This window comes from Zootoca vivipara, chromosome 1, assembly GCF_963506605.1.
Source record: "Zootoca vivipara chromosome 1, rZooViv1.1, whole genome shotgun sequence".
Lineage (NCBI taxonomy): Eukaryota > Metazoa > Chordata > Lepidosauria > Squamata > Lacertidae > Zootoca > Zootoca vivipara.
In genome coordinates this window covers 108,584,675-108,604,445 of record NC_083276.1, presented here as the reverse complement: position 1 = coordinate 108,604,445, position 19,771 = coordinate 108,584,675, and the positions used below count along the sequence as shown (strand labels likewise).

The following is a 19,771-nucleotide window of genomic DNA, read 5'->3' as shown; positions in this document are numbered from 1 at the left end:
TTGTTAAATGCTGAACCTTTAGGTGTTCATTGAGCATTTCCATTGCTTAGAGTGAATCAAGTTGGTCCAGCCCTTGTAAAATTCCCTAATTTTATTTCCACCTCCCTCTCAGGCAGCTGTTAAAATGGTTTTCAGGTGATTTTTGCATCCTCTCTAATGATGGCATGCCTGGCCTTCCTGGGTAACTGGTATTTCTGATGCACCAAAGAAGAAAGGAATCTTCCTGTTCTTGGTGGCATGAGAAGCAATTAGTTTGTACCAAAACTAGTGCCTCATCTACCTGTAAGTGCTAATGCCTCAAAATGGCATTGGTGGGCAAACCAAGGGAAGACAATTGCAGCCTTGTGTACATGCCAGTCAGATCTTTATTGTTTGTGGGCAACACCCATTACAATGTAATTCACAAAACAACCACAATACAAGGGTAAGTAAAAGCATCAAGTTTTGGAATTATAAATAATCAAAACTTAAAATGATAAATCATTGATAGTTGTTTTTTTTAAAAAATTAAGTATCCTGTAACATTCTCACGAAGAGTCGGCGTCATGAAGAGTCGAACACGACCAAACGACAACAACAACATTTTCATTTTTAGCTAACAAACTTGCTAACATCAGCCAGCAACCATCTAATTTTGTATTAATCGGCTTGACCTTCTAGAAAACTCTGAAATGAAAAGAGGAATCTATTCCTAGGTGAATTGTATAGAGGGGAATATAGAATAGAGTGCACAATCAGGGCCAGCTCACCTATATGGCAAGGTGAGCCAATTGTCTCAGGCGGCAGATCCTGCTTGCTATGGTGCCTCCTCCTCCTCCTCCTGTGCACTTGGCCTCCCCCTTTGCTGCTGCCCTTCTCCTCCTCCTCCTCCTCCTCCTTCATGCATGCCTGCTGCCACTGCCTCCTCTGCGGCGGCTGCAGCAGTGGTGGGTGGGCATGGAGCAGGCAGCCAAGGCAGTATTTTCTGTTTTGCTGGGCCAGCCTTGTGCACAATGTTGTCTATCTTGCCTTTCTATCTTGATCGTGTTGATTTTTTACCTGTTTACATCGGAAGCAAAGTACACTGTAATTAACCTGGCATAAGGAGCAAATGGCCAGGTGAAATTTGGCCCAGCCCAACTGTCTTCACTTATAAAACCTGTCAAAACAAATACTGCAGTATGCCGTTCTGCATGAAGCACATCCGTGCCATACATTAAAACACATTGCTTACGCCAAATAATCCTGGCAACTGGAGTTTGTTTAAGGTGCTGGAAATCATAACTCTGCAATGGGTTAACCTACCGTTCCCAGGATTTGGGGTAGGGTGGGGGGTGGAGGGCGAAAAGAGAGCAGTGCTATTTTTCTAGAAAAAGAGGTGCTGGAACTCACCTCCCTCATTCTCTTAGAATGGCAATGGCGCCCACCTGAGAGGTGCCGGAACTGAGATTTGGTGAGTTGCAGCTGAAAAAAAGCCCTAGGAAAAAGCCACATGCTTTAAATGGTGTGGTGTGGGTGTGACTTATGTTTGAAAATGGCACCAAAGCATTTAATAAATGAATAAATAATGATAGTCATAATAAACACATGCAACTATGAAGAGAGTCTTCATGTTTATATATGTAGTTTTGACTTTTTAAAAGTATCTACATAGACTTATTCCTCTACATATACCTATTCCTCTACATATACCTATGGTTACAGGTAGGTAGCCGTGTTGGTCTGGGTCGAAGTAAAATAAAAAAAATTCCTTCAGTAGCACCTTAAAGACCAACTAAGTTTTTGTATTGGTATGAGCTTTCGTGTGCATGCACACTTCTTCAGATACACTGAAGAAGTGTGCATGCACACGAAAGCTCATACCAAAACAAAAACTTAGTTGGTCTTTAAGGTGCTACTGAAGGAATTTTTTTATTTTACATATACCTATGTAATGTATAGTTCTGGCTGTTCATTGCAGAAAGGTGATTTATTTTTTATGTTTTTAACCAATATCTTGCCTATAAAATCTTTCTCCAGAACTTGAAGAATCCAGACAGAAGTGTCCGCCATGCTGGTATAGATTTGCAAACACATTCTTGATCTGGGATTGCTGGCCTCCTTGGCTAAAAGTGAAGCACATCATGAATTTGATAGTGATGGATCCATTTGTTGACCTTGCTATCACCATCTGCATTGTTTTGAATACGCTGTTCATGGCTATGGAGCATTATCCCATGACTCCCTATTTCAACCATGTCCTTTATGTTGGAAACCTGGTACGTGAACAATTATTTATTCACATGATCTTATAATAGGAATCTTTAAGGCAATGTACAATGCGGTATACAAGAATTTTTGAAATGTAACTCAATTAAAAAGAGAAGCTGAGTAAAAAGCAGTAGAATGTACCAGCATCCAGATGCACAGAAACCAGAAATGCAGCACCATCTTGAAGAAATTTTCTGAGTAACAGGGGAGATTTTTCAGTGGCATCTAAAATAAGATCAATGATGAGGAACACTGGGTTTCTCTGATGAAAGTTATTTAGCAAACCTGCTGAAAAAGTCCTGCTCCACGACTATCAGGTTTAATCCCCTGGAGGAAAGGGCTAGATTTTCAGGCTCTCTTGATGAACCCCTCAGGTGGCCCCGAAAGTGGGGACTTTGCCCCTCTCAGCAAAGTCCCACTGCACCTCATGAGGAGACCCACTCCGGAGCCCAAACAGGACATTCTCTATGTACTCCAGAGAGGGTCTCCTCACGAGCCAGAGATGCAGCGGGGCTTTGCTGAGGCCCTTCAGCCTCCTAGCTAACAGCTGGCATGTGGGAAAGCCACGCCTCAACTGAGGAAGCCCCCATGCTCTTCCAGCTCGTTAGGCAGCTCAACTGAAGCGTGGAAGCCCCTCCATGCCTCAGCTGAGCAAGATTCCACACTGCTGAGGGAGGAGCTCATTAAGAAGCCCCTCCCTACCTCTGATGAGCAAGGCCCCACGCTGCTGAGGGAGGAGCTCGTTAAGCAGCTCAACTGAAGCGTGGAAGCCCTTCCATGCCTCAGCTGAGCAAGGCCCCACGCTGCTGAGGGAGGAGCTCGTTAAGAAGCCCCTCCCTGCCTCTGATGAGCAAGGCCCCACGCTGCTGAGGGAGGAGCTCGTTAAGCAGCTCAACTGAAGCGTGGAAGCCCCTCCATGCCTCGGCTGAGCAAGGCCCCATGCTGCTGAGGGAGGAGCTTGTTAAGAAGCCCCTCCCTGCCTCAGCTGAGCAAGGCCCCACCCTGCTGATGGAGGAGCTCGTTAGGCAGCTCAACTGAAGCGTGGAAGCCCTTCCATGCCTCAGCTGAGCAAGATTCCACACTGCTGAGGGAGGAGCTCGTTAAGAAGCCCCTCCCTACCTCTGATGAGCAAGGCCCCACGCTGCTGAGGGAGGAGCTCGTTAAGCAGCTCCACTGAAGCGTGGAAGCCCTTCCATGCCTCAGCTGAGCAAGGCCCCACGCTGCTGAGGGAGGAGCTCGTTAAGAAGCCCCTCCCTGCCTCTGATGAGCAAGGCCCCACGCTGCTGAGGGAGGAGCTCGTTAAGCAGCTCAACTGAAGCGTGGAAGCCCCTCCATGCCTCAGCTGAACAAAGCCCCATGCTGCTGTGGGAGGAGCTCGTTAAGAAGCCCCTCCCTGCCTCAGCTGAGCAAGGCCCCATGCTGCTGAGGGAGGAGCTCGTTAAGCAGCTCAACTGAAGCGTGGAAGCCCCTCCATGCCTCAGCTGAACAAAGCCCCATGCTGCTGTGGGAGGAGCTCGTTAAGAAGCCCCTCCCTGCCTCAGCTGAGCAAGGCCCCATGCTGCTGAGGGAGGAGCTCGTTAAGCAGCTCAACTGAAGCGTGGAAGCCCCTCCATGCCTCAGCTGAACAAAGCCCCATGCTGCTGAGGGAGGAGCTCGTTAAGAAGCCCCTCCCTGCCTCAGCTGAGCAAGGCCCCATGCTGCTGAGGGAGGAGCTCGTTAAGCAGCTCAACTGAAGCGTGGAAGCCCTTCCATGCCTCAGCTGAGCAAGGCCCCACGCTGCTGAGGGAGGAGCTCGTTAAGAAGCCCCTCCCTGCCTCTGATGAGCAAGGCCCCACGCTGCTGAGGGAGGAGCTCGTTAAGCAGCTCAACTGAAGCGTGGAAGCCCCTCCATGCCTCGGCTGAGCAAGGCCCCATGCTGCTGAGGGAGGAGCTTGTTAAGAAGCCCCTCCCTGCCTCAGCTGAGCAAGGCCCCACCCTGCTGATGGAGGAGCTCGTTAGGCAGCTCAACTGAAGCGTGGAAGCCCTTCCATGCCTCAGCTGAGCAAGATTCCACACTGCTGAGGGAGGAGCTCGTTAAGAAGCCCCTCCCTACCTCTGATGAGCAAGGCCCCACGCTGCTGAGGGAGGAGCTCGTTAAGCAGCTCAACTGAAGCGTGGAAGCCCTTCCATGCCTCAGCTGAGCAAGGCCCCACGCTGCTGAGGGAGGAGCTCGTTAAGAAGCCCCTCCCTGCCTCTGATGAGCAAGGCCCCACGCTGCTGAGGGAGGAGCTCGTTAAGCAGCTCAACTGAAGCGTGGAAGCCCCTCCATGCCTCAGCTGAACAAAGCCCCATGCTGCTGTGGGAGGAGCTCGTTAAGAAGCCCCTCCCTGCCTCAGCTGAGCAAGGCCCCATGCTGCTGAGGGAGGAGCTCGTTAAGCAGCTCAACTGAAGCGTGGAAGCCCCTCCATGCCTCAGCTGAACAAAGCCCCATGCTGCTGAGGGAGGAGCTCGTTAAGAAGCCCCTCCCTGCCTCAGCTGAGCAAGGCCCCATGCTGCTGAGGGAGGAGCTCGTTAAGCAGCTCAACTGAAGCGTGGAAGCCCCTCCTTGCCTCAGCTGAGCAAAGCCCCACCCTGCTGAGGGAGGAGCTCCCCCTTGCCTCAGCTGAGCAGCCTCAACAAGCTTCTGGCTGGCAAGAGGGTGCATCCCCCCAGCTCAAAAAGATTGCCTTTGAGCTGGGTCTTCTGAGGGAGGTGTGTTCTGGCACCTTTTTGCCTAGAAACAAAGTACTGGGGGAGGGGCACTATTGCCGTGGTTTCGCCCCACTAGACACACCACTCCTGTCCCACCAGATAAAGGAAATGCTTGTGGGCAGTGCTACTTTTCTGAAAAAAAGAGGTGCCCAAACTCACCATGAACAGCTCCCTTGTTCTCCTATAATGCTGCCCACCTGAGAGTTCCGGTGAGTTTCGGCTGCAAAAAAAAGCCGTGCTTGTCGGTAACTAGAAATATCTACTTCAAACTTGTCACTGCCTTTCACTTGAAAATGAAGCTATGCACAATAAAGGAAACTAGTTGCTAATGCCCTAAAATTCACTGCTGTTAACCAAAGTGTTAAGTGCTTTTTAAAGTTTGATTGCACTGTGTTTGTTAAAAAGAATAATCACCATCCTAATTCCACAGGTGTGGGTCTCCTTAGGAAAACCAATGGGAAGACTAGTGGGAAATGACTATGCAAAGCTCTTAAACAGATGACTCTTTGCATCCCACCCCTATTACCTCCGCTTCTTTAGGCTCTCATTAATGAAAATGCGATTACGCATGTTATTTGACAATATTACAGAATCTTAGCCCATGTAATCTAAGCTGCTTTGCAGAGATCATTTGTGGAGCAACACTTAGGCTTAGCCTATATAATTTTTTCACAAGCTGATTTAGTCGTGCCGCCATTGTTCCAGCGCAGAATTGTCTGTAACGCTGAAAAGTTTTAAGATCACATTGCCATCTCATTACCTTTGTTCAGTAAAACAAATTACTTAGGAACCTAATATTTCAAAAAGTGCTTTAAAAAAAGAAAAGAAAAACCCCATCATAATAATGTTGCCACTTTAGTAGTGTGGTGGTGGTGGTGGTGGAATATTTAACAGTAGCATTCTGCTAATCCAAATTAATTCTAATATATCAGTGCCTGACCTAAAAGTCCCCATTGATGTCCTCACGTCCCCAGACAGAAATTATACCTTTATGGGCCTTTCATTTTACTAGAACATGAAACTATATCAGCTTTTAATATGAAATATGAATCCAAATAGAAGAAATATTCTATTCGTAACACTGTTCAAGTTCCAGCGAATGACCTACTGATTTAGAGGTGCTGAATGCATAAGAACAGCACATTTGGCTGGTGCCCTAAGTGCCAGATATAATTAGATCATGTCCAGAAGAGGGCAACAAAAATGGTCAAAGGCCTGGAAATGATGCCTTATGAGAAACGGCTTAGGGAGCTGGGTATGTTTAGCCTGGAGAAGAGAAGGTTAAGGGGTGATATGATAGCCATGTTCAAATATATAAAAGGATGTCATATAGAGGAGGGAGAAAGGTTGTTTTCTGCTGCTCTAGAGAAGCGGACACGGAGCAATGGATTCAAACTACGAGAAAGAAGACTCCACCTAAACATTAGGAAGAACTTCCGGACAGTAAGAGCTGTTCGGCAGTGGAATTTGCTACCAAGAAGTGTGGTGGAGTCTCCTTCTTTGGAGGTCTTTAATCAGAGGCTTGACAGGCATATGTCAAGAATGCTTTGATGGTGTTTCCTGCTTGGCAGGGGGTTGGACTGGATGGCCCTTGTGGTCTCTTCCAACTCTATGATTCTATGCCATCTATGCATACTGTATTATGTTCCACCCTTTTCTGTTATCTTTATTACAATTGATTTATCAGCTTCAAGGCAGTTTCAAGTCAGTTTACACATAAGGTGTTCCAGGGGGGCCATCAAAAGTATTCTTAAATCCCCGTTGTGGATATCTTAGAGTGCAGGCGCAAGTGAGCGGTGCAGAAAATCGAAACAGACTACAGTACTCAGACCATTTACTTCAGCATGTGAGGTGTGACTTTAACCTTGCAATCCACCTATTTTTCCAGTTAATTTAGGGCTGGTTCCCAAAGGCCAGTGGACCTCGTGTGAGTGTCACAGAATTGCTAGGTTCATATTCCAGAGGCACTTGCACAGAAACACTGATCACATCCACACATTGCTTCCTCCAAGAACCCCGGGAACTCTCACACACCTACAATTCTTAGCACTCTTAGCAAGCTGGAGTTTGTGGTAACAATAAAATATTTGTGTTCCCGATCACTTGTTTTAAAACATATGTGGGAAACAGGTACACACTGCAGGGTACTCCCATCCGAAGCAGTCTTCATACTGTATTAACTTTAATTAGGGACGAGTGCTGGTTCATAAGGTCCTCCCTGCTGGTACTCGTTTAAAAACCTCAAGTCTTTTACTCTCTTAATCTCTTAACCTCATTTTGTTGGTTTCCATCCAAAGGAAGTTAATTTACTAGTATTTGGTGGCCTGCTTTGTAGCTTGGCAATTGATTATGAGCCTTTTCCTTCTTCTCCTTTTCAGCCAAAGGAAATTACGATGAAATTCCTTGATTATTTCTACATAATTTAAAATTAATCGTATTAAAATTAAGTGTTTCGTTTTTAACAGAAAAACGTTAATTGAATGGGCTTCAGAAGTGACAGGAGAATGTCTCCGCAGAAATGAAAAGTTCAAGCAAAAGTATTAAAAATGACCCAAATGTTAGGGATATCGAAGATAAGAGCATTTTTCTGCTATGTTACCTGAAAATACCTGCCACCCTATTTTTACTATCACAGCATTCCAGAATATGAAATGCAGCAGGATGTGAATAATATATAGAGATTGCTATCCTAATGCTGTTCTAGCATTCATTCCACAGGATGGCGCAATGAAACACCACCCTAAACTCAACCATTTTAAAGTGGTGAGCCCCTTAGGAATCCATTATACTTCGTTTCAAATAATTTGTTTTGGTATGTAAACTTAGCATGCAATTGGGCAAGCTTAATTTAAAAGAACTCAAATGAAGTGTAAACTAATTCATTATACTTGCGCTTAGGTCTTCACTGGCATCTTCACAGCAGAAATGGTCCTCAAGATAATAGCCATGGATCCTTATTACTATTTCCAAGAAGGCTGGAACATTTTTGATGGCATCATTGTCAGCCTGAGTTTGATGGAGCTGGGTCTTGCAAACGTGGAAGGGTTGTCAGTCCTGAGATCCTTCAGACTGGTAAATGTGCAAACAGTACAACACACGTTTCCACATACTTTCCAGTATTTATAGGCAGAATGCAACAACTGCATACTGTATTGGCTTCGGCGTATTTGAAAGAAATCGAGATCAAACTTTTTTTACTGCTTTGAATTTAATTAGTATCGCTTGTGAAATTTGTTAACTGATTAGTAACTCCACCATGTTCCTTGAATTTATGCTTTAATCTAGTCTATAGAACAAATGTCATTCCAAAAGGATTTGACACGTAATACCAAATGTGAACTGATGGCTACTGTAGAAATGCTAATTGCAATGGAAAAAAAATATGTGAATGATGTTATAAGTGCTCAGTATGTGGCCTGTTTCACATTCATTTCCTAAATTCCACTAAATGTATATAAGCCTCGACTTACGAATTCAATCCGTTCCGAAGGCACCTTTGTAAGTCAAAAAATTCGTAAGTCGAAAAACGCCATTGGAAACGCGATTTCCCATAGGAATGCATTGGAAACGGAAAAATTCGTAAGTCGAAGCAACCCTATCTAAAAATTCGTAAGTCGAAAAATCCCTATCTAAAACTGCCCATTACCCCCATTTGTAAGTCGAAAAATTTGGTTGTCGAGTCGTTCGTAAGTCGAGGTACCACTGTAAGCAGTTTGTTCCTCCTTCTCTCTCTAAATTTCGACCAAATGTATTATGTTTTCATTTCTGAAGCTAAAATACAAAACACATGGAGAAGAATTTTGAGTAGTAACGATAACGCCATATTGTTCTTGTTTTCCAGCTCCGGGTATTCAAATTGGCAAAATCCTGGCCGACGCTAAATATGCTGATCAAAATTATCGGCAACTCTGTGGGAGCTTTGGGAAACCTGACTTTGGTTCTGGCCATCATTGTCTTCATTTTTGCCGTGGTGGGCATGCAGCTGTTTGGCAAAAGCTACAAGGAATGTGTGTGCAAGATTGCAGAAGACTGTGAGCTTCCGCGCTGGCACATGAATGACTTTTTCCACTCTTTCTTGATCGTGTTCCGAGTCCTTTGTGGAGAATGGATAGAAACCATGTGGGACTGTATGGAAGTTGCAGGTCAAACCATGTGCCTCATTGTGTTCATGCTGGTCATGGTGATTGGAAACCTCGTGGTATGTAAATCAGGCTTTTTGAAAAGTATTAGGATGCCCTATAACTGCTGTTTTGTAGAAAAAAAATCACTAGGCCAGAGTTTGACTCTGGGTCCTTATTAAACTTTGCATAGTATTAACAGGCATCCCCAAACTGCGGCCCTCCAGATGTTTTGGCCTACAACTCCCATGATCCCTAGCTAGCAGGACCAGTGGTCGGGGAAGATGGGAATTGTAGTCCAAAACATCTGGAGGGCCGAAGTTTGGGGATGCCTGGTATTAACATGAATGGTTTTACAAGGCTAGTTTTCTTAGAAGAAAAAGTTGGTCACAGAAGGAAAATATGGTATTCTAGTTTGCCATGAGAAAAACAGAGGAGAAACTATGTGTCAGAACAGAAGTGCTTCTCTATCTGTGCACATTATGTTTTAGAAAAAATGCAGCTGCACCTAGGATATAGGCTGAGAAACTTGCATTTTAAAACAAAGCGGTGTATTGATTGGCCCACTGTGTGTGTCTCCTTCCTCCTCCTCCTCCTCCTCCTCCTCCTCCTCCTCCTCCTCCTCCTCCTCCTCCTCCTCCTCCTCCTCCTCCTTTGTTGATATTCTTTTTCTGTACAATAGAAACCCTATTTGGTTTTGTTCTTTCCCCCACCTTTTAGGTACTGAACCTCTTTCTGGCCTTGCTTCTGAGCTCCTTTAGTTCAGATAACCTCGCTGCTACTGATGACGATAACGAAATCAACAATCTTCAGATTGCCGTGGCAAGAATTCAGAAGGGAGTAGATTATGTAAAGAAAAAATTACGAGAGGTTGTCGAAAAAGGCGTTGTTAGGAGGCAGAAAGCTATGGAGGATATCAAAGCGCTCGAAGAACTAAGCAACAAGAAAGACATGTACATTTCCAACCATATGATGGTTGAAATAACTAGAGATGTTAACTACCTGAGAGATGGGAATGGAACCACAAGTGGTGTGGGCACGGGCAGCAGTGTGGAAAAATACATTATTGATGAAAATGATTATATGTCGTTCATAAATAATCCAGGCCTTACCGTGACTGTACCAATGGCAGTTGGAGAGTCGGATTTTGAAAATATAAATACAGAGGAATTTAGCAGCGAATCTGAAATTGAAGAAGGCAAAGAGGTAGGATTTTATATACACACGTATATATACAAAAGCACATGTGAAATGAAGCTGAAAACTGATGAAAAATATAATTTTAATGTATTTTATTGGCATTGTCATATTTATGTCTCTGCACATGTAGCAGTGCTGCAAGATTAGGCAGTTTTTGCTTCATAGCAACCTTCTTACTGCTTATTAGTTCCTTTCTTATTGTAAGTGTGTGTTTGGTTTATAATGGTGACATTTCTCCCATGTTGTGAAATTTTGAATGTGTGGGGGTCGTGGTGCATGAGGAGGGGACTGTCAGTGTCCCTTCTCAGCTATGAGCCCACCCTGAAAATTCCCTCACAGATCATTTAAAAACTTGGGGGGGGGGATAGACTCCTACTAGAGCCAATAGGAGGTGATTCCCCCCCCCCCAGCTTTATCGGGGGAAAGGGCAAGGCTGGGGGCTGAATGGGGAGACCCTAAAGGTTGCATCAAACCTATGAGCTGGCTTAATCCTGGCGGACTTATTCCTGGTGTCAACAGTGCTGAGCTAGATGGAAATATAGCCAGCATAAGACAAGTTCCTATGTTCCCATGTTCTCTAGCACATGAGAGTCTTGCAACTCACCTTTCATGCTCTGCTATGCAGTAGCAACAGAACATCAGGTTGAATGGTAGAAGTGCTCTTGCATGAAGAGTGCTCCCTAACTTTTACTAAGCAGCAGCATCCAATGGAAAAAGGGTGTAGAGGAGTTGGAATCAATGGTGCCCCCTTGCCACACACCTCAAGTTCCTTAGAGCATTCCCCTGGAAGTTGGTATTTAAATAGCTGAATGAAAGTGGGAGGGGGGGGAGAGACCGTGAACTTAGATGTAAAAAAACCCCCAGCTCTGCCCTGCTTCCCCTCATATCCGTGCTAATGGGAAATGACTGGTTAGACTATCACTGAAGCCTAAAAGAAAAGGTGAAAACCGCACTAGGTGAAAAAAGGTGAAAACCGCACTAGGCAGAGGCCTACAGGAATGGGCTGGCCAGGATCCAAACCCTTCCATGTGCAAACAGAAAGTGTCTGATCCACACATATGAATATGTGTGGGTGAGAGAGAGAGCTAGTTTTGAGTAGCCGCCCTTCACACCTAATGAAGTGCCATTCTGGGGGCCCTTAACCTTGGGGGCGTTTCAAGGTGCTTCCCATGAAGTACATCTAAGCACTTTGGATTGCAGCTGTGCTGAATAATCCTTGAAGTATTTTATTTGATAGAGTGTTACTGAAACAGCAAGTATTCAAGTTCTTGAGTATTATTTAGTCACTGATATGAGTGACACTGTGGGTGGCGCTGTGGGTTAAACCACAGAGCCTAGGACTTGCTGATCAGAAGGTCAGCAGTTTGAATCCCCACGACGGGGTGAGCTCCCGTTGCTCGGTTCCAGCTCCTGCCAACCTTGCAGTTCGAAAGCACCTCAATGTGCAAGTAGATAAATAGGTACCGCTACAGCGGGAAGGTAAACGGCGTTTCTGTGTGCTGCTCTGGTTCGCCAGAAGCGGCTTTCTCATGCTGGCCACATGACCTGGAAGCTGTACGCCGGCTCCCTCGGCCAATAACACAAGATGAGTGCCGCAACCCCAGAGTCGGTCACGACTAGACCTAATGGTCAGGGGTCCCTTTACCTTTACCTTTATGAGTACTCCAGAAAAGATATATAATCAAACAAAACATTTTATGGAAGGGAATAAAATGGCATAAATTCAAGAAAAACAAAGTCTGGATATCTATTTTGGTTCTGAGGTGATCTTGCCTTGGAAATGTATGGTTTTCATTGGGAAAAGCTTTAAAGTATGGCATTTCCTATTTTAGACATCAGTATCTCTTTTCGTCCCAATCTCTTGCTTCCATAGACTTGATTCTTATTATATGCAGGACCTGTAGTTTTTTCTACTGACTGATTAAATTCTTGGTGGTTTGGTGACACGCATAATTATTGACAGGTATTTTTTTAGAGCTGGCTGTATTCAGTGGGTCATCTTGACATCAAAATTTTTATTTGATTCCAACATGAGTCAGAATGGCTAAAGAAATGATCTGCTAACATTATCATAAAGTGCTATCTAATGGGATAAGAATCTCAGTGTGTGGTATTGCTAAATAGAAAACATAAATGAAGCCTAACCAAATGAAGCCTACATCCTACTTTATAGGGGGCAGCCCTCTATTTGAAACGTTGTCAGAGGACACTCCTCTGTTCGAATGCCTATGTGGTCCAAGTCTCCTTTTAAGGCATTGGTTTGCATCAAACTTGCAAATAACGTAAATAAAAAATCAACAAAATCTCACCAAAATGGGGAATTCTTATGGCCAGTTGTGCAAATAGCAACTAAATGTTGCTAAAACTTTCACCAGCAATTCTATATCGTGTGTTCTGAAAGCACTGGACATTTTTTTAAAAAATAAGATTATCCTTTAAGTTTCAAAGTCAAAAATGCTTTTTGTGCATTTGTATGCTGTATAATTTACTCTTACAGCGCTCTCTCTCTCTCTCTCTCCTGTTCTCAATAATTTCTTGTAGCGGTTTCTTAACAAGTTATGTAACATTTATAAGAGGTGCACCCCCAATTTCTTCCTCTAGGCTATTCTCTCCATCATTCTTTTTCTCATCATTAGGTCTTCAGTGTTCTGGTCTTGAAGTACTATAGTTAAATGAATTCACTGATTGGTTGAGAGTTGGGTTCATTTTCTTACCCAATGACACATCTGTTATTAGTAGTTTTGATTTTGATTTTTTTAAAGGATATTTGTTTCCTAATACCTGGCTGAGAATACCTGTGTAGCTTGTTTTATTTATTTTCAAACTGATGTTTAATTAGCAATTTGCAATTTTATTTATCTTAAATTGGAGCGTAACTGTGTCCAAAACTAATGGAAGTGTTTCTCCTTAATAGAAGCAACTGTAGCTTTATTCTTTTCAGTTGTGTGGCTCAGGACTTTGAGGGTTGTGGAGGAGCATAACTTCCAAGATTCATACAATAGAAAGAGACACATTTAGTTTCACACGTTCACTCCTCGGGCCCCTCCCCTGGAATTTTCATAATTAAGATCAAAGGGAAGCCTGTCGAACTGAGAAGCTCCAGGACATCCTTGCAGAAAAATTCTGAAACAACAGCCCTTCCCTCAAAAAAGGAACAGTAGAGGTCTCAGTTACAACAAACTTCTTGCCATTTCTATCTTTTTTCTGTCTTTGGTTCATCAGATCCTTCTGCAAGCTATTGACTACAGTGTAAAATGCAGAATGGTTAAGAAACCAGAAAGGAGAAGAGAATAAGCCTTTTCTCTTTGTGCTAAATAATACATTAATTTAGGCTGTAGTGCAAGAGACCACTTGATGGACAGACCATTTTTTAACAAGTGACACTTAATATATTTCTGGATTAAAATAGGAATCCTAACAAAGGGGAGATCACATTGCAGAAGAAGGTGTTTTGCCAGATCAAAATGTTCCAGAACAAGGGCATCGTGGTTCTTGCTTTAACAAAGTAATAGAAATCTAGGATGTCTCCCACTCCCCCCCAAAAAAACAAGTTGCCTATCACATTAGAATGAAGAACTTCACTTAAATAGTTGTGTTCCTGTGCGTGCTTATTTGCAGTAAATTCCAATTTAACTCAGAGAGACTTGCTTCTGAACGCTCATGTGTATATTGAGCTTTAAGTTCACAAAGGGCTGGCTCCAGTCAACTTTGGGGAGGAGCTCTCAAACTCAGTCTCCTGACACCAGCACTTTCCCTTGCCATAGCTGGCTTGCCTGGGGAGGAAGAGTGAATTTAAGTGGGGGGAAAGAAGGCCCAGTGCCCGCAGTTGGTTCAGTGGTCCTGTTCTTCCGACTGATCCCTACAATGCCAGCTGCTGAATGCGGGTCCAGACTCATGCTTCAGAAGGAAGGAAGGAGGGGTACATAATCCCAGGATCTTCTCCTGATCTCTTAACATAGTTTAACAACTGTAGGCGTTACATCACCAGCACATGAAACAAAATAAAGTAGCTGTTATTGCTAATCCTTCTTCATAGTGATCCTTGTTACTCTGATAGACCATGTGGAGAATCTGTGGTCTGACACTTGTTGTTAGACTACAACTCCCACCATTCTTGACCATTGGCCATGCTGGGTGGCGATGATGGGAGTTAGATCCTGACAATATCTAGAAGGCTGCAGGTTCCCTGGCCCTGATGTAGAAGGTTCTTAAGGATGTAAACTGAATTCTGCAACCAGCCAGTTATCTGTATATACCTTTTTTTTGCAAGTTTGATAATTATATCTTTAGATCTCTTTCTCTCTTTTTTGTTCCTTCCTGAAAATGTACTAAAGCCATGTCTGAATGCTAGCCTCCAAAGAGCAAAAGACTGGAGATACTATATCATGAACTTCATTGCCTGCCATTCTTACTTCTCACAGGGGTAAAACCAAGCAGGAGCAATCAAGAATGCAGCTCTGGTCCTTTTTAACCAGGTAGATTCAACGTACCGCCACTCTTGCACAGGTTACCTAAGCAAGTTATACATACATAATCACACTTTCTGGTGAATATTGACTGGCCTGCATGCTACCGAGCTATGTTTCCTTCCCTGCCCATTGCAAGACGGTCTAGACATGCACAGCTGCTCTCTGCTGAGTCCTGTGACTCACACATCACAGCATGGTCAGGCAAGATTGGCAACCCCAACATACATTTTGATTCTGCTAATGACTTTTCTAGATGTATTTGATTATCAAGCCCGTTCAATAGCTACTGCATGACCTATAGGTTTTGTAAGATGGATCATGAACTGACAAGAATGTTGAACTCTCCAAAGGCCAAGGGGGAAAAAGGGAGCATGCATAGTTTTTAAAAACAATAAAAACAACCCTTTTTGATTCAGCCCTTATAAATGTGGCACATATTTAATACTGTCTTCTTCAGAAGGGGACGACAACACGTTAAATGAATATAATTTCCTATTTTAATTGCTTCCTGGGTTTCTCTGTTCTATCTATATATATACATACACATCTTTCTTGAACTGTTCTTTCAAGGTATTGTCCTTCAAGGTTCTCTAAACCTAATACAATTCCTCTAGAATTTGTTTGAGGATTTTCATATATATATATTATGATTCGGTACAGACTATAGGCAAAAAAGTAGTTATGGGCAGAGCAATTGTATAGGGGAGGGAGAATCTATGGTTGGAAGAACAGCCAAAGCACTCTCAATCTAGCACCAAGCAAGGCAGTAGGTGGAGAGGTTGGAAGGGAAATAAATATGCCAGCTCCCAGGCTGACATATTTTCCCTCCCATGTCAGAGGTGGTATTGGGCTCTGCCCTGAGCCACCCATTTTCTCTCCCTATCTGTGCTGGAGCATTAATAGCAGAAGGGGGGGGGTTGTGGAGGTTTCCATGGATACCACAAGGAAGGTTCCAGGGCAAACCTGCTTCCTCTCTGCCATTGGAGAGGGACGTCTTCTGTATCCTACGGTTGCTGGGATACCTCCCGGGGATTACAGGATTGTACCCTTATTGTTGTTTATTTTTTAAATAATAATAATAATAATAATAATAATAATAATAATAAATCTCTTCATCAAACAATGCATTTAAAACAAAGAAACAAACCCAAAGGGGTACATGTTTTCTGATCAATTATTTGATTTTGACACATGGATATTAATAGTGGTAAAACAGAATAAATGCCAAATTCAAACCAATAATTCATATTCGTTCTTCAGAAAATGCTCTATAGTCAATTTTATGCTTTCAAAATTCCCAGAACATTTGCTTTAATTTTTTTAAAGCAAACATTTGTTGATGTTTTAGCAAAAAAAAAAAAGAGTGATACTTCTGCAGTCTGAGTGATGATTGCTGTTCCAATTCAGAAGGTTTCAGTGGCAGCTGCCAGGCAAGCAGCAAGTGAAGAGATGGTTGGGTGCATACTAGCCTTTAACAATAAGATGCTGAAAGCTGTGGAAATAATGAAATCACAAGATCTTATAATATTGCGGAGTTTGTACTAGCCACTGAGCTTTCACACTTATTCACAAATGAGTTAGAACTCTTAAAAACAACTTGGTTTGTTCAGGTTTTAATCTTCTCTGATCCTCAAAAGTAGGTAATAGCCAATTTTTTAAAAAAATTAAAGTCAAAATAAAGTGACTAATTCTATTATTGACATTTTGCTGTTCACTAACAGGCAGGTCAAATAAAAGCAAAAAAATATTGATGAGACTCCTGGGCTAGGAGGCGGTACCACACAGAATGCCTTTCTGTGTGGTTTGCTGTCCAAAACAGACTACATCTGCTACAGGGATCTGCATCCCCCACAGCAACGTTCCCCATTATCTGGCCATATCTTTTACTGTGGGAGTGAATTCCCTCCTGCCCACCATTAATGTGGATCAGAGGTAGAGAAACACATTACATAATGGTCCAGTTCATGCAATGCGTTCTCCTAGACCAGGCATCCCCAAACTGCGGCCCTCCAGATGTTTTGGCCTACAACTCCCATGATCCCTAGCTAACAGGACCAGTGGTAGGGGAAGATGGGAATTGTAGTCCAAAACATCTGGAGGGACGAAGTTTGGGGATGCCTGTCCTAGACCAGGGATGTCCAACTTCCAGGAGACTGCGATCTACTCCCACTATAATAACACTGGCAGTGATCTACCCTTTGGATTAACCAAAGTTGTTGAGCTTTCTTGGGGGAGTCAGACCCATTATTATTATTTTTTGCAAATTGATTTACTTTCCTTTTTTTAGTTATACAAATCCTATCTTTTGGCAATGCAACAACTGGCCACCCTGATCAGTGCGCTATTGGTAAACTTAAGAAAGACATTAAGAAATAATTTTAAGCAAATTGTTGAGGACTGCTTTCTTGGAATATAAAACACAAATATTGCCAGGCTTCAGTTCAGGAAGAGGCTTTGGTTGAAGGGGTGAGAAACATTTTTATTTTTGTCTTACTCTCAACGCAACTAAAACCTTTTTTTAAAAAAACAACAAAAAAAAACCAGAATGTGACTGAATTGTAAAAGAAATTGATAATGATTTATCTGAGAGTTTGTCAAGTCTCAGGGCAATTTAGAATGCTCAAACCATATCTCAAGCTGACTTATTCCTGATAATTTATAATGGCTGAATCCCTTTGTTTATTTTACTGTCACCTGAATCATGAAATGGTTTGTAAAGCTTTTAACATTTGTATGATGGCCTGCTCCTGCTCCCATTGAAACAGTGTCCAGCAAAAAGCAAATGAGAGCAAGACCAGGTTTTAAGTGAATGCTTTTAACAATGGAAATGGGCCCCACTAACATGCTGTTGGGCAAAGCTTGTGTTGATTATTCTTTTGTGGGCAAAAAAAAATCAAGAGCTGTGCTCAGATCCAAAAGAGGCTGCTAAACTGGTTGTCCTATTGCTACCTACCCCGTACTCCTATTTAGATGATAACTGCTGCGTACTACCCAATGTTTTATGATTCCTATTATTATTATTTCCATAACATCGTTTTTTTAAAAGAAGAAGAAGGTGGGTTTCTGCTTTTCTTGGTGCAGTTTCACTAGTATTGCACAGGCTTCTGCTCTAGTCAAGCATGTTGTTTTGCTGATTCAGGCCTTGGGAATGCTGCATCATCAACAAATGCTTTCTAGTGTGTTCCTTGCGGGTAATATGATGTTCCCTCCCTAGTAGTGCACAGCGGTGAGCTTTGAGAGGTCTCTAATGGAAAATGGCCTGATAATATCTTGTCGAATGGTTCGTTTTTTAAAAAATATGCAAAAGTATTTGTGTAAGTCAGGGATGGGGAAGCTGTGCCCATAACAAATGCTGCCCAAACTCCCAATGCACCTGATGATCGGACATGCTGGCTGAAGCTTTTGGGAGTTCAACAACATCTAGAAAGCCACAGGATCCCCATCCCGGGTATAAGTTATATGAGGATGTTTTTCCTAGTTTGCTTGTTTGAATAAGAATACTCATCAGAGGAGAGATACCTGTTGCTGCCAACTTCTATTTCATTTTGTTCTTTTAAATTTAAATTACGGTGTCAGGATTTTAATTCTTTTAAATGTAGCATGAATGGTATAATTTGTTAGAATCATTAGAGATGTTTAAACTTGGGCCTGATTCTGTCGTTTAAGGATGCACTGTAGCCAGTAAAAAAAATAATGCTCACATTGACCCGGTTCATAGATAACAAGGAATCATTATTCCCCACTTTACGGATGAGTCGTGGCATGCCTCAGGCTTGTGAACTTCCCATCTGACAATTCTCACCTTTCTTATCAGGAATTTTCAGTGTTGAACTAACCACAGTTCCCTGTGACATCCAAGTTCAGGGAACCATAGTTTGTTCCATCTGTGTTTTCAGAACAACACAGAAACTGAAATCAAGGTTTGTTCTCACCACAGTTTTAATGGATGCCATAGGGAGCTGTGGTTTGTTTAAAACTAGAAGCAAAGGCTTCTGATCTTTCAGGTGCAAAGGAACAGGAGGAGGGAGTGGGGAGTGCATGAGCCCAAGATTCACCATAGCTCATTCATGAAGCAGTGACCATGGTATCGTGTTACATCTAAACCAGTTTGGGTGGTTGCAGATTTTGCACTAAGTTAATGGTTTCAATTTTGATTAATTTAAATTGTGTAATATCAGATAAATAACACATGGATTTGTTTAATATATAGCTGTTCAAGTTGGGAGGCATTTTGCTTTCAATTTACCCAACTAAATGAAACACAAATCCTCTTCACTATGTGCTGAAGAAGGGACGCAGGTGGCGCTGTGGTCTAAACCACTGAGCCTAGGGCTTGCTGATCAGAAGGTCGGCGATTCGAATCCCTGCGATGGGGTGAGCTCCCATTGTTCGGTCCCAGCTCCTGCCCACCTAGCAGTTCGAAAGCACATCAAAGTGCTAGTAGATAAATAGGTACCACTCTGGCGGGAAGGTAAACGGCATTTCCGTGTGCTGCTCTGGTTCGCCAGAAGCGGCTTAGTCATGCTGACCACATGATCCGGAAGCTGTCTGCGGACAAACACCGGCTCCCTCGGCCTGTAAAGCGAATGAGCACCACAACCCCAGAGTCATTCACGACTGGACCTAATTTTTCTTTGAGGTAGCCTTTGAAGTTGTACTGACAGGATGGAATGAGCCTTTAAAAATATGTGTTAGTTAAGAAATGCGACTTAATTCAAAAGGAGCTCTTAAAACTTCCTTTCTTGCTTAAAGTAGGATCAGCATTCTTACAGTCAAGGTATGTTTTGTTTTATATGTTAGGAAATAACTGCTGTTCCTGCTGTGTTTGGCTATTAAGTCCTATCCAACTGGGGAAGGAGAGGAAGGAAGCACAAGCAGCTGGGGGATGATCATGTTGAATTTAAAAAGTGAATAAAGTAAAGTATATTCACATTATATATATTTTACAAACGACACATGGTAAAGATTGTGTTGCTGTAATGCCAACTGAGAAATCAGTTTATGGGATATACAAATATATATATC

At 43.0% G+C, this 19,771-nt stretch overlaps 1 protein-coding gene across 11 annotated transcripts in view; it reads left to right on the top strand.

The window, feature by feature from the left end:
• LOC118093501 (sodium channel protein type 3 subunit alpha) overlaps positions 1-19,771 on the top strand; it is a 62,176-nt gene that overhangs the window by 24,098 nt on the left and 18,307 nt on the right. For all 11 annotated transcript variants that reach the window (XM_060280258.1, XM_060280249.1, XM_035132813.2 and 8 more), the window contains exons 13-16: positions 1,999-2,237; positions 7,858-8,031; positions 8,801-9,157; positions 9,798-10,283. In XM_060280258.1, the coding sequence (XP_060136241.1) occupies positions 1,999-2,237; positions 7,858-8,031; positions 8,801-9,157; positions 9,798-10,283 (1,256 nt within the window). The remainder of the gene's footprint in view (positions 1-1,998; positions 2,238-7,857; positions 8,032-8,800; positions 9,158-9,797; positions 10,284-19,771) is intronic.